At 42.8% G+C, this 14,755-nt stretch overlaps 1 protein-coding gene across 2 annotated transcripts in view; it reads left to right on the top strand.

Moving 5' to 3' along the window:
- Map3k5 (mitogen-activated protein kinase kinase kinase 5) overlaps positions 1-14,755 on the top strand; it is a 203,318-nt gene that overhangs the window by 135,476 nt on the left and 53,087 nt on the right. For both annotated transcript variants that reach the window (XM_075948128.1, XM_075948136.1), the window contains 3 exons: positions 2,043-2,092; positions 4,790-4,885; positions 7,973-8,054. In XM_075948128.1, coding sequence (XP_075804243.1) covers positions 2,043-2,092; positions 4,790-4,885; positions 7,973-8,054 — 228 coding nt within the window. The remainder of the gene's footprint in view (positions 1-2,042; positions 2,093-4,789; positions 4,886-7,972; positions 8,055-14,755) is intronic.

Genomic DNA, 14,755 nt, shown 5'->3' with positions numbered 1-14,755 from the left:
AACATCCATTTTACCAACCCATCCAAGACTGCAACCTCATAGCAGCTGTAGGAGCTGGCTTTCCTGGTGGTTTTACTTTAGCATGCTATTAATTTTATGTCATGGCTAAACATTTTTTTATTTCTATTCTGCTATATGTTATAGTTAAGAAGATTATTGGGGTAGTTTTATCCTTATTGGAGGATGAGGCCAGGTGGGGAAACCATCTAAGAATCCCAGGTGGCCTTTGTCATAAATATTAGCAAGACTGATGACTTTCGTCACTGTTGACCATTGGTTTGGTGGAGGAGCTTGATGCATTTCTCATTGCCTAGCCTAAGTTCAGAGTCATCCATTAGGTCTTTTCATTACAACCAGAGTTCTGGGGAAGGTAACTCTAATTAGCTGTCAGCCTCCTGCAGAAGGAGCAATCATCCGGGTGCTTGGTAAAGGAAGTCAGTTCAATTCAGTTTGATACTTTTGATAGTTTAAAAGAGAAAATTAATCCTGTCAGGTCATTTTTATAAGACTGTCTAGCAAAGTTTTTTTTTTTTAAAAAAAATGCTTGGATGTTCTGAATAATTAGCCAAACTGTGAGTATCTGGCATCTTTCTTTAATCAGGGAATCCAGGGTAAAGGTCATGGCCATCTGAACTAACATCCAGGCCCTATACCGGTCCGGTTAGGTAGGCTTAGGCATAGACTCTTCCATCCATTGCTTTCCAATATGTCAGTTTGGGAGACGTCGAGATTTCCAAACATTTGGATAGAGAAAATAATCTGAGGATAATTATCTGATGGTTATTATGATATGCTTAATCATAATTGAGAGATAAATTTTCAATTTTTTTAAATATGGACTCGGTGAATCACCCATATCTGTCTATTACATAATAACCCTATTTTTATGTTCAAACACTATTAGCATATTAAGCTTTTCATAAATTAGGTAATAATCCCTTAGAGTTGTAATAGGCACCCTGTACATGCATATACAGTTTCACACACCACACACACACAGTTTCTGGAGAAAAAAAAAACACCAGTTGCCAGTTTAATTGAAAAGTTTTATCTTTCCCAAGCTGGCTATGGAGCTATGTGTCTGGAATCCCAGCAATCAAGAAGCTTGATGTGCCAGCCTTTGATGGCTCTTCATGGGAGGCCTTACCCTGTCTGAGAAGTGGGGATAAGGTGGGGGCGGGGGAGTGAGGAGTGGCAAGGGAGGGGGAACTATATTTGGGATGTGAAATGGAGAAAAAAAACTTTTAAATAAAAAAGAGGCAAGAAGATGGCAAGTTCGTGGCCAGACTGAACTACAGAATCTGCCCCCTCTCTCAGATTCAAAAGGAAAAAGAGAATTATTTTTAAAACCTTACAAAGACTTTATTCAAATTAATTGGATTTTTTTCTCAGAAAAATGAACATTGTCTGTGGAGATAGCTCAGGCAGTATAGTGTTCTTCACAGGTGAGAGCTGAGCTCCACTCCCAGAACCAACATAAAAAAACCAGGTGAGGTGGTATACTATGCTCCCAGACCTGAAGAGCTGGAAACAAGCAGGTCTCGAGTGACAAGCTCCAGGCCCGTGGGGAATGAAAGGCATCAGAGGAGCCGCACGTGAGGCTGTCCTCCGGCCTCCACATGTGCGCTTCCAGATGTGCCCTCAAATGCACAAGTACATACATGCATGGAAAATCATTGGCAGGTATATAAAAAGAAAATAATTGCTGACTACAGCAATCTAATTGTTGTGATCACTTATTTATTTTGTTTGTTTTGGTTTGGGTTTTACTTAAAGCATAATAGTTACAACTAAAATTAAGGTTTACGTTTAATGACAAGAACGTTCAGGTTTTTTTGAAAGCTGCAGTCTTGAAGTAAAGGAATTCAGTAAACATGACTTTTGTGATCTCAGAATGAAACGCAAACTCCCTAAGATAACTTGCTCATGAGGAGAAATGGATAGGCTATTAAAACTAATAAAACTCAATTATTTTATGATGTTATTTTTCACGCGGACAACTTAGTATTTTTTGTCATTGCTCTTCTTCTCCTGTGTTCCAGAAAGGCATTCACGAGTGGAACTTCAGTGCATCCTCTATCAGGGGAGTAAGGTACGTTTCCCCGGGACACGCGGTGTGCTTAGAAGACTTCCTCTGAGATATTCATAGCCCAGATAGAACTCGAAATCATAATTTAAATTGAGAAAAAATTTCAGGGATCCTTCTTTGTTGTCAAGAGTCAGCCACCAGCTTCTCTGCCCCTGTTATAAAGAGCACCTCGTCATCGTGGGTCCTCCAACTGATATCATGCTCATTACTCCGGGCTAAATGTGAATTGAGGTGGCAAAAAGGGAATCGTGTGGAGGTCCTCTTCTGCTGGCTGACCTTTTGGTTAAGGCTGGAAGATGTCTTTCTGTCCTTTAGGTTACCAAGAGGTCTGCAGGACATCTCCCAGATTATACCCTGGATCTCGTATTCATGTTGATGAATGATAGGGAATTCATGAAAATTTCCCCCAAGGTCACTGCTGATGCAATTGTGTTGTGAGGTCACAGTGACAAATTCGAGTCCAGACCTCAAACCTTGTCATAATGCCAGTGGCTTGGGGAAAAAAATAAAAAAAAATAAAAAAAGCTTTCTCCTGGGAATTAGAGATAAGGTCAGTGATCAGAATTGGGTATCAGGGGCTGAGTGTCCGGAACTTTGTCACCTTAGAAGCCTGTGCCACACAACTCATTCAGCCTGCAAACTGAATTGCATTTACTACTGTTTACCCCCACATAATGGGAATGGGAGACAACAGACTTCTGCGGGCCAGTTGTGCAATATCCTGTTGCTTTTGCAATAGCTGTAATTGGCTTTGTTAGAGCCTGAACTGGCAGCGTGGTGAGTCACCGATAATTTTAGTGTGCCCGGTAGAACAACTACCTGTTACCTCAGGAGTGATCTGAATAGAAACAAGCGCGATTACGAGTCTGACTCACGACTTTCCAATCAATACCTTCTCAAATAAAGCTGTCTGCTCTTAATATTTAATCCTTAAACCACTCATTAGCGAGGTACTCTTTCTTTATTGCTGCCTTCTCCGGCAATCCATTTAGTACAGCAACAGTGTATTACACCTCATCAGCTCTGTTTTACGGTGATTTAGCTCTTATTAATTAGGCCTGGCAGGGCCTTGCCAACACTTCTTGTGATTCATGTTGTGGATAGAGAATGCCTCCCTCTGGTGATGGCTGGTTTACTTGTTGGGAAACTTGAGTTCTGGTCTGTGACTTCAAAGACAGCCAGCTTTTCCTGGCTTCCTCCTCTATAAAGAAAGGATGACAAGCCAAGGGGCCATCCAACTAGGTCAGCAGTTTGCCTTGCGTCACCTCCGAGTGTGGCCAGCTCAAGCCAATGGCATGTGGTGAGCACCAGGAGCACCAGCTGTGTGCCATATTGAGTCCTGTTCTGTTAAAGACGGAGCAGTGACGAAGACCTCGTGAATAATTCGCAGTCAAGTGGGAAGGGGTAGCAAGCGCCTAACAATCAACGGCCACGTGATGTGAGATGAGTAGGCTATGAATACATCCAGAGGGGAGCGTCATGAGGAGTCCTTCTGTCTGGAGTAGAAATAGTAAAAGCTAGAGGGGAAAGGGTCTCATCTGGGCCTTAGATGATGACTAAAATCAGTGTTATAAGATTAAAAATATAAAGTCTGGGCATGCTGGGACATGCCTACCATCCTTGTACGCATTGGGCTAGGGCAAGAGGATCATGAGTTTAGGGTTAGTCTGGGCTTTGTAAGTGAGCTTGAAGCCATCCTAAGGCACACAGGAAGACGATGCTCAAAATCCCAAATGAAGCTGTGCATTCTAAAAGGAAGAAATAGCAGGTGCAGCGGTGATAATATGGCCGTTATGTTCATGGACCAAGTTGGGACCATGGCTTGTTTCATCAATAAAATGTCTTAGACAGCAGGCACAGTCTCAACAGTCACAGGCTTCCATGCTCCAGTAGCCGAACTGAGTGGTTTGGCCTGTAAAACTTGAAATAATTTCCCTATCTGACCCATTACAGGAAACATCGGTCAACTCCTGACACAAACTAGCATGTCCTAACTCACCAACTCAGAACGGTTCACATGTTCTAAAGCAGTGATTCTCAACCTTCCTAATGCGACAACCCTTTAATAGAGTTCTTCATGGTGTGGTGACCCCAACCATCAAACGGCTTCATTGCTAATTTCTGTAATTTTGCGACTGTTATGAATTGTAATGTTAAGATCCAATGTTTTCCAATGGTCTTAGGCAACCCGTGTAAAAGGGTCAGTTGACCCCCACAGGGGGTCACAATCCCCAGGTTGAGAATTGCTGTTTTAAAGGAAAGTACTTGCTAGGGCCACACCAAGGGCTGGGCCACATTGCTCTGCCCTTTCAGCTCTCGAGCTAGTGCAGCGACTCTGCCACCTGTACGAACTGCCTCCCTAGCTCTGAAAACACTTCCCAGAGGCCTGGAACCACCGGGGCTAGCCAGCCGGCTGGTCAGTGCTATGCCAGACAGGACTCGTGTCCATGCCAACCCCAACGTGTGGCACAGGTGAACTTCAGCACCCCAGAGCAGCCCTGTTCTGCACGTTTGTGTAGGAAAAATACATAATTTTAGTATTATGGTCTGGGGACTATCAGTCTTGAAAGTGATACTGTCATAAATGGCAGTGGCGTCCAAGCAGGTTTGGGTATAAGAAATATCGATCTTTTCTTCTGCATTAGAGATGCGTGGAAGGGCTGGCCCCTGTCTGAACAGAGTGGGGTTTGTTTGTTTCAGTATCTCCAAGTTTGAAGAGCGCTGCTGCTTTCTTTACGTGCTTCACAATTCGGATGACTTCCAGATCTACTTCTGCACAGAGCTGCACTGTAAAAAGTACGTATCTGTCCTTCGCTTGGAGGGGCTGGTTTCTCATGGTCACTGTTTTCAGGAAAAGTTTCGCATGTGGCTTCTGTGGAAAACCGATGGTGGAGCAGTTGTGCCGGCACCCATTATTATTATTATTATTATTATTTTATTATTATCATTATTATTATTATTACTATTATTGGTTTGGTTTTCTAGACAGGGATTCTCTGTATAACAGTCCTAACTGTCCTGGAACTAGCTCTTGTAGATCAGGCTGGCCTTGAGCTCAGAGGTCCGCCTTACTCTGCCTCCCAAGTGCTGGGACTAAAGGCGTGCGCCACAACCGCCCATCTAAGACATTTTTAATATTGCTTTAGACTCATGTGGTATTGGCTCTAGGATTTCTGTTTAACATCAGGCCCTTGCTTTGTCAGTGTATCTTACACAAATAAAACATTAGCCGAGGTAAATTGTTTAATGGAATACCTCATTTTTAAAAAGTTTACTTACTATAGATGAGTGCCAAATTTTCCATAAAGAGATTATTTAGCATAAACTTACTCCTGTCTGCAATGGACACTCTTCATCCTACCTACTAGAAGAACTACCTGGTAAGCATTAAATCAGCACCTGAGCCCCACTGCAGACCAGTTATACTGGATTCTCACTGGTGGGCGCATAGCCCAGGATCTGGCCTATACCAGTAAAAAAAAAAAAAAGCCTAAAAACCTATGACCATATTCTCCCCGGTTATTCTCTTAGTTAAGTATTTCATATTCCCTAGAACACAGTGGTGAGCAATAAAGTAGAGGAGGAGCAAATAGCCACTTAGAAGCCAAAATGTAGGCAGAAACCCGGCTGAACTTTGATTTTATTGAGGGTTGTCCTTTTTCAAATAATTGCCATAATAAATGTCTGATAGGCTAATTCAGTAGACAGTATTTGTTCTTGATGCTCATCCCTAGCCTGGTATCGATTTTGATCTTTCGTGAAATCCAATTAGATAAGTATGATTACCATCTTCCATAAAAGAAGGAAAAGAAATAGATTTTTAAAACTACCTTAATATCGTATAACCAGTAAGAATAAAACTGGGGACTTGACCCAGGCCCATGCGAACTCGAATCCATGCTCCTGACGTATATGGCAGACTGCTGCCCCACAGTGCTATATTCTCTTACGATGATCATAGTGAGAAGTTTCCCATTAATGGCTGGTGTGTGTCTTCATCTCCGGTCTTAATCTTTAGCTGTAAAGCCATTTTAAAAGGTTCTTCTTTGCTTTCTTTCCCCTCTTAACTGACCTTACTTTTGTTTCTAACTCACCCGGATATTTAATCTTACTTAGGATTTACTCTTATTCCACCCAATCATGGGATTTTGTTTTGCTTTGTTTCCATGCCAACGACCTCCAAGAAATATGCTGTGGGAATGGAGAGTAAGAATTGGCGCGTGGGGGGGGGAGGGGGCACACAGTCAAAATATATTATATGAAAATAGTGTTTTTATTAGGCACAAGGGAACTCTGTAAGTAGGCTACAGACTCCAAAGTCTCCTCATTCATTGGTTCCCATTAGACAGAGCAGCCCTTGGCCCTAGATGTTCAATGAGTGTTGGTTGAATGGGTGGAAAGATAAACTGAGGTACAGAAATAATTTCTGAGTTGTGTAGGTAATCTCATCACCTGATAGCCTGCTTTCTGTGCTTAGCCTTGCAAATAGCATGCCCTGCCTGTGAAGCCAGCAGCCCACGTATCCAGTGCATCCCTTAGTTCATGTGTCAACCACTGGTCTAAACTTTACTACTTTACTTAGAGGGTAAGGGACAAATTTATTCCTCACTTCCATTACTGGGCTCTGAAACTGACTTTAGAAATAAAATCTAACAAGCATTTTAAAATGTCATCAAAAGAGAGGTGGCTCACCGGGCAGTGGTGGCACGTGCCTTTAATCCCAGAACTCAGGAGGTCTCTGAGTTTGAGGCCAACCTGGGCTATAGAGCAAGTTCCAGGACAGCCAGGGCTACACAGAGAAACCCTGTCTTGATAAAACAACAACAAAAGTAAAACCAGAGAGGTGACTCTGTCTCCAAAGCACATATAAGCAGTCTGCTAAGGTCACATCAGTGTTTCAGACTGTCTTTATAGTATCTCCACATACAATGATGAAAGTGCTCAGGCAGGAGATTTAGTAACTGAGATTCACAGGTACTAGACATTCTGGAATAGCCAGAATAGGGCTATTTTGTTTATTTAACAACAATAGCAGGAACAAAACAGCATTAACGTTTATGAGTGCAGTATTCTGCGTGTGCACTTTATAAGGATTTCTCTAAGTATCTTCCCAGCCTGTGGAACAGGTACACCCCTGCTTTGCAATTAAGTACCCAGAGAAGTGAAAAACTTTGCCCAAGTCACATAGAACCCAGTGATCTTGATTTGATAGCCAAGTCTACATTCTCAACATTTTTATGACTTTGTCTAACCCTTGTGTTCTAGGTTCAAGTTACATTTACTAGTATTTGCAGTCAGAAATCTCTAGAACAATCCTCCCAATCTGATATTTCTTTTTGTGCTCCCACCCTACACCCCACAGCTCCCCAAAACACACAGATAATCCTGGTGGTTTATTTGCCCAAAGACTCTTGGTTCTTAAATTTTGCTCCGAAGTCGATTTGGGATCTAATTACTTAACTAACAATGGTTGGGCTGAGAGTCTTTCTGCTTGAGAGAGCTGAGCCTATGATATTCATTCACCAGAGACTATCACTGGCAAGCCCCATAGGGCAACCCCACTTCTGGTTGCTCCTTAGCAGGGTGACCAACCAAGAGGCTGATCTCTGCTGGGCTGCCAGGTAGATACAGGTATTGTATTCACTAAGATTCATGGGCCATTCAGAACTTTTTTATGAACAGGGCTTGTGTTCCACGACTGCCCCATTCCACTGACTGATGTAAAAGTTCTGAGCACGCTGGTGGCAGGTGGGGCTGAGGCAGGATGTTTGATGTGTTTAGTGGCCCTAAATGAATTCTCCACCTGAGCGATTGTTGGCTTGTGATGGGTTTACTGAGCGAAGGTGAAGAAGCCTGCGCTGTGAATGCCAACTCTCGTTGTAGGTTCTTTGAAATGGTGAATACCATCACGGAAGAGAAGGGCAGAGGCACAGAGGACGGAGACTGTGAAGGGGACTCCTTGGAGGTAAGGGCTGGAATAAACTGCGCTTTACAAATGAGCCTTTGAAAACTGACTCTAAGGGGGACTGGCAGGGATGAGGTTCTTCGCCCAGGGATGAGTTGAATCATGGAGGCACTCCATCAAAGAGGGCCTGGAGAGATGGCTTAGCGGTTCAGAGGCACTCTGCTCTTCCAGGGGACTGTGTTCAGTTTCCAGCACCCATGTCAAGAAGCTCACAACTGCCTGTAGCTCCAGCTTCTTGAAATTTATGTGTTAACATAAAGTAAAATTGAAAAAGAAAAACAAAACTATAAACTAAAACACATGTATATGTACATTGTAGGTCATTTTGGTAATTTCATCCCATTCACTGAACTAAAAAAAAAAAATTAGCTGTTGCTTAGTAGAGTGACAGTTGAAAGAAAAATTTAATATACTAGCCAACCATTAATGCTGTCTGTGGTTAGATTCTGTGATTATCTAATGATTATGTAAATTTTATATCAATAAATAAGCCCTAGGCCTCTTAAAGCTATAGAAAGATGATAGTTCTAATTTGGAAAAACAAATTTCTCCGTGTGTTATCTTGCTGGTCATAAAAGAAGTAGATAATGATACTTATTTGCATGTCTTTTCATTCTGTACTTTTAGATTTGGGGATCAAAAGATTGTACTGGACTAGGTCTCTCAACTCCAGTTGGGGACTGGGAACTAATTTCGCTATAATAGACCACATAGCACAGATTTAATTGCCTTAGATTTGTGATTCATTGGTCTACACTTAGTCTCTTGTCATGTAAAAGGGAAGTACGTCATGTTGCAAAGAACTCTATTCAGTGTTAGCATATGGGGTTGGTGTTATGAAAGGCCCTTCTTGACTGGGCATGTTTATCAACAGCACCGTGACCAATTAACTAAGGAGGGGACTACCAATGTTTCTTCCTAGGAACAGCCAGAGGGTTCCGCTAAATCAGCCAACCTCTCAAAAACCAGCTTGCAATCTAATAATGCTCTAAGTCATGCCAGCTCTCCCAGCGCACCCTTCTCCACTGAGCATGGGCAGACCAAGCTTGTGTGCCAGTTCTCCCTGCGCACCCTTCTCCACTGAGCATGGGCAGACCAAGCTTGTGTGCTAGAAAACACCTGCCCCTTGCGTCTCATCAGAATAATTTAAGTCCTCTGACAGAGAGTGGTTTCTGTGGTATTCTCAATGGGCTGCACGGCCTTGCCCAAAAATTCAAGCATCTTTTCTTTTAAGAGTTTGGACTCAGTTTGCCATTTTGCCTCATCTTATCATAGTTGCTCAATTAGCATAGCATTCTTGAATGGTTAAAGGGATCTTCTGGACTGAAGGATGACGAGGTCTACTTGGGTCCTTCCTTTCAGTGCCTTTTCATAGCCATGGCTGAACATCATTTAGCCTTAACTTACATGTTTGTATAGTGTATAACTTTCCAACATATATTTGATGATGTTTCTTAAATATTTTCGACATTTCCTGTTTAAATTGTTTTTTTCGATTGCTAGTTTATTAAAATGAATTCCTTAACTTCCTGACCACAGACTTCTTCAAACTTCAGCCCATGTATGAAAAACTAAAAATAATTCCTTTTCTTGTCAACCTCTATACTGTATGAGAACTGTCTTAGAGACTATCTTTAAACAATGGTTGGAATTTGTACACACAGCAACTATTTTGTATTTGCTTCAACTGAAATTCGATTATTCATGAAGCCTTTTTGAGTGCCTTATCTCAACAAATAGAAACTCTTGGGAGAGGTGGTTGACTAAGAGATTGGGAAATATGACTTAGAAGGAGATTGGGAAAGATAGCTGACCAGGAGATACTTCTTAATGTCTTTATCTTCACTTAGGACGTTGTCAATATTGCACAGATAATGTTAATGTGGTTCCATAAGCTCCGAGTCATGGCCAACCCCAGATTTCCTGACATTTAAAAAACTTCTTAGAAATCAGAGTTAGAATCTTTCTCATTTCAATACCAAATGATGGGATGGGTACAAGCTGCTTCTGCTTGTGGCCAGATCTCTCCTGTTCAGAGTTGAATCTGCTCCTAAGAGATCTCTGAACTGGAGACAAGAGCCATGCATTCTGGTTCTGATTTTGCCAGTTATCAGCTTTGTTTTATGCCCTTGCTTGTCTAAGATAACTTTCATCCCTTAAAGTTGAACAAGAAGGTCTTGACTGTCTTTTCTCAGCTTTAAGTTTTGAAATAATTTTCCAGATTCATACTCTGGTGATTTGAAAAAAAAATGGTCCCCAAAGGGAGTGGGGATGTGTCCTTGTTGGAGAAGGTGTGTCACTGTGGCTTTGAGGTCTCTTTTCTCAAGCTTCCCTCAGTGTGTCAGTGAGCTCTCAACGCCAGCACCATGTCCGCCTGCACACTGCCATGCTCCCCATTCTGATAAGAATGAACTGAAACTCTGAAACTGCAAGAAAGCCACCTCAATTAAATGTTTTTATTTAAAGGAGTTCCCGTGGTCATGCTTTCTCTTCACAGCAATAAAAATCTCTAAGACACTACAAACTGTTCAAGGTAGTTTCAAAGATAACATGATATCGTGTCTCAGGAGACCTTCCTGTCCTCATACAGCAGTATTTCCTTTTGATTCAGGGCAATGCATTTTGACTCAAGGCTGTGTTTTTTCTGGAAGGGTTATGAGCCCATCTTCCTAGTAATTTAATGTGTTGGTTTATGGTGAAGTCTTCAAACCATTGAGTATAGCTAGCCATTAAGGTTTGAATGCTTACTACCTACGATTCCTGTATTCTATTGCTTACCTTCTAATACATCCCTGTAGAGTGAGGGTGGTTGCTCCATAATCTCTTCCAGATACCTGAGAGATGTTCAACCCCAGCTACTTACCTTCCCTGCCTTTCCTCTTGTCACCCTCAGAGACCTCCAGTTCAGACTTAATCTTGGGATTCTCCAAGTTTTTTTTCCCTCTCACCACTTTTTGCTGCTCTTTGTAGAAGGACTGCAAAAATCTTTGTGTTTCTTGTGGTCGTGCTCAAATATCTGACAAGAAGCAACTCAAGAGAAGGAGTCCTAGGGGATGAAGTCTATAAGGTGTGCAGTATTTTTTTTTCCGGTGGGGGCGCATATAGTTCTAGGGGATGCAGCCCATCATGGCGAGGAAGACATGGCGGTGGAAGCAAGAGGAAGAAAGTAGACAGGAACTTCAGGTCTGCTGTACTGACCTGCTTCCAACAGCAAAGTTACTGAAGGTTCCACAATCTTACGAGAACAACCCTATGAGCCAGGGACCAAGTATTTAAACATATGAGCCCATGGGGATAATTTCATGTTCACACACAACAGGGAGGTCTCTGGATCATGCAGTGTCCCTAACTCTCTCTATGTATTTTCTCAGTGCACCCTGTGGTCTAACCATTCCATGCCCTTCCCTGTCCCATGCACAGCAGTTGACAAGTGTTGCAGCTGTCACGCCTGGTCGCCATGTCTTTCTGACATGTTTCTCTTTAAATCGTTTTTAACCTCTCCCATTTCTCGCTTGGCTCTGTTTCCATGAGTTTTCCCTGGTTTTCTGCCCCGACTTCGCCCACTATATTATTTACCATGCAGCAGTACACCCTGAACTATCAAGAGCTAACACGGGCCCCTCTCTGTCACACGCGCGTGCCTTTGTACCTCTCTTTGATGCATCAGCTGGCACAGGACTGAGGCGTCAGACCAGCATGCTTTGTGAACTTCTCTCAGCGTTGTTCCCAGTGAACACAGGGAGAAAGCTGGCCCCTTGTGGGTGGAGCGGGGACAAACTCCCTGAAAGAACATTTTCCTTTGACTCAGACACCTGCATGGTGATGGAAGATTTTACCATTCCTTTTTCTGTTGACTTGTAAACAGAGACTCTACATCGATTTGAAATGATCATGTGACAAACTGGTTTGTTTCCTTTAAGATCCCATTTCTGTTTTTGTGCCAATCTGAAATGTGAATGTACAGTTAGGTATCTGATTAAAAAGTCTGTCCTTTAAAGTATTGTTGAGATGTGGTGTAAGAGCAACATCAGCTCGATAATTATTCATTCTGTCGATCTTTTTCCTCTACCAATTTAAGTTCTGTACCTAGGGGCCTGCACATCAGCTGACAGAAGGCAAGGAAAGAGGAGGAGGCACAAAGCTTTAGTGATAACCGATAAAAAAAAACATGTACGATGCCCAGAAGTGACTTTCTAGACAGCTAGAGTTCAGTGTGGATATACATCTTAATACTGTCTCCTTAATAAATGTGAAAAGGCATTAATACAGAATACAAAATATATTAATACCCTTTCTCTTTAGGTCCCTTGTCAGTGCAAGGACTGGGGGATCGCTGATCTCTTGTTTGTTCTTGCCACTCAGATCTTCCCTGCCTGCTCTCTTGCCATCTCAGTTTAGACTGTTCTGGACAGTCAACAACAAAAAAGCACGATTCTACATGTATTCCCACCTTTGTTTGAAATGCAGCTGCCGTCTCCCTTAGCAACAACCTGACTTGCTAACCTATTGCCATGGAAATAGAACACAAAATTTATAAGCAGTGTAACCATGCCTTCAAAAGACCTCCCTTCTTCCCCACCCACGTCTGTCTTTCCACATTCATCATTGGACAGGTTGCTTAGATTATCCCCGATGTTTCAGGTCCCCCACCCTCACATCCCTACCCGGGCAGATTTCCCTGGACTGGATGTCCTTCATCCCAAGATTAAGCACCTAGCATGGGAGTATTGTCTAATATGGCTCTGGGTACTCACAGTGATGCTTAGTGTTGCCATCAAGCAACTGATCCCTCCTCGCCCTCCTGGGTACTCAGCCCCCATTCTAAGCTCACTTTTCTGTCTGTCATGTAGATAATTTCTGGTCCTTACAGAAGAGCCAGCTACTGCCCATCTCAGTGTCCTTTCAGAACTGCCTTTTTGATTCACGTCTTTATTTTGTAAGAATAGAAAAATAAGTAATAAGGCATCAAAAAAGCAATTGCCATTGAGGTGGTTTATTTTAATCATACTTTTTTTTAAAAAAAAAAAACAAGATCTGATTTTTATTTATGACTGCTTTTTTCCCCCAGGTAGATGTTTTAACAAAAGTAGTCTTTGGATGCTTACGTTCCTGAAAGACACTGAAAGTCAACGGGCCCCACCCACGTACATGTTCTTCTCTAGACTAAATCAGTAGCCCTGTGGCAAATATACTTGCAGCCAAAACTAAACTGATGCTGAACCTTTTTTTTTTCCAGACAAGCTCTCAGAGCCCAAGCTGGCCTCAAATTATAGTCCAGGCTGCTTTTGAGCTTCTGACTCTCTTATTTCTACTCTCAACCTGATACTAACACCAAATCATTTGTCACCTGCTTGTCAAAGTTGTCACTATATCCCAACTTAGTTATTAAGCAAATAGTTACCGAGTGCCCTCTGCCAGCTAACGCTAAGATGAGCAATGATGATGCAAAACAAGAAGATGCAAGGGGAAGACAGGGCCAGTGGAAAGTGAGCAGAGGGCGCAAAGGTAGCTCCTTGGTAGAGCGCTTGCTTGGCATGCACCACATCTTGAGTTCAGTCCCTAGCAAAATGGTGACACCCATGACCAAAGGGAAAAGAGAAAGTCTTGGAAGCATGTCAGGCCATCTTGAGAAGTCAGTGAATGATTGATGGGCTCGTTCCTGCAGCACAAGGGAAAGCCGCTTCTGGGGTCTTCCCCACTGGAAGAGACTGCGGAGAAAAGGCAGGAAATAGGGAGCAAGTGGCTGGAAGGACGCATGGTCATGCTGTGCCAAGGATGATCTTGAAAACAGCCAGGAGCCAAGAATGCAGAGCTGGCAATCCTAACATGGATGGGCACTTCAGAACTTTGGATATTTCAAAGTTCAAAGTCATCTCCCTAATCTTATTAGAGAAGAAAGCGACAAGGGTGGAGGGAACAGGGATTGGTGGAGACTTCAGAAGTAAGGCTTGTCCTGAGGTACTAGCATTAGGACGGAGATGTACCCCGGTACTGTGAGTCTGCACAGAGGAACCCACATAGTATTTGTCAATGGCTTTGATGTAGGGAGTAAGGAAAGAAAAGATTGGAGTCTGAAAGGTCAAGGTTACCAGGCATGTGTTTGAAAACGTGAGGGGGTGGTAAGTGGGAACAGACAACACACTGGAACATCGTTACGATGCTGGTCTTGAAAACAAAATACTCATTTTTGAGCTATGTGTGATGGGGTTCCCTATGGCATGTTGTTTTAATTACTATTCTATTGCTGTGAAAGACGCCATGACCAAGGCAGATTTATAAAAGAAAGCATTTATCGGGATTTATCGGGGACTTGCTTACAGTTTTAGAGGGTTATTCTATGACCATCATGGTGAGAAGCAGACAGGCACATTGCTAGAGCACTGGCTAAGAGTTTTCCATCCTAGTCTGCGGGGGGGGGGGGGGGAGGAGAAGGGGGGGAGAGGCTGTTGTGGGCTTTTGGAATGTTAAAGTCTACGTTAAAGTCTACCCCTAATGGCCCAGCTCCTCTAACAATGCCATGCCTCCCCGCAAGGCCAAGCTTCCTAACCCTTCCAAACCAGCTCATCAACTGAGGACTAAGCATACAAATCTATGCGCCTGTAGGAGTCGTTCTCATTCAAATAACCACACATGGATAGTGGGAAGACCACAAAGTCTTGATTTTGAAGATCTGGCTTTAGACCACAACTCTGATATTTTCA

The sequence above is a fragment of the Microtus pennsylvanicus genome, chromosome 1 (assembly GCF_037038515.1).
Source record: "Microtus pennsylvanicus isolate mMicPen1 chromosome 1, mMicPen1.hap1, whole genome shotgun sequence".
Taxonomy (NCBI): domain Eukaryota; kingdom Metazoa; phylum Chordata; class Mammalia; order Rodentia; family Cricetidae; genus Microtus; species Microtus pennsylvanicus.
This window is presented reverse-complemented; position numbering and strand designations above follow the sequence as displayed.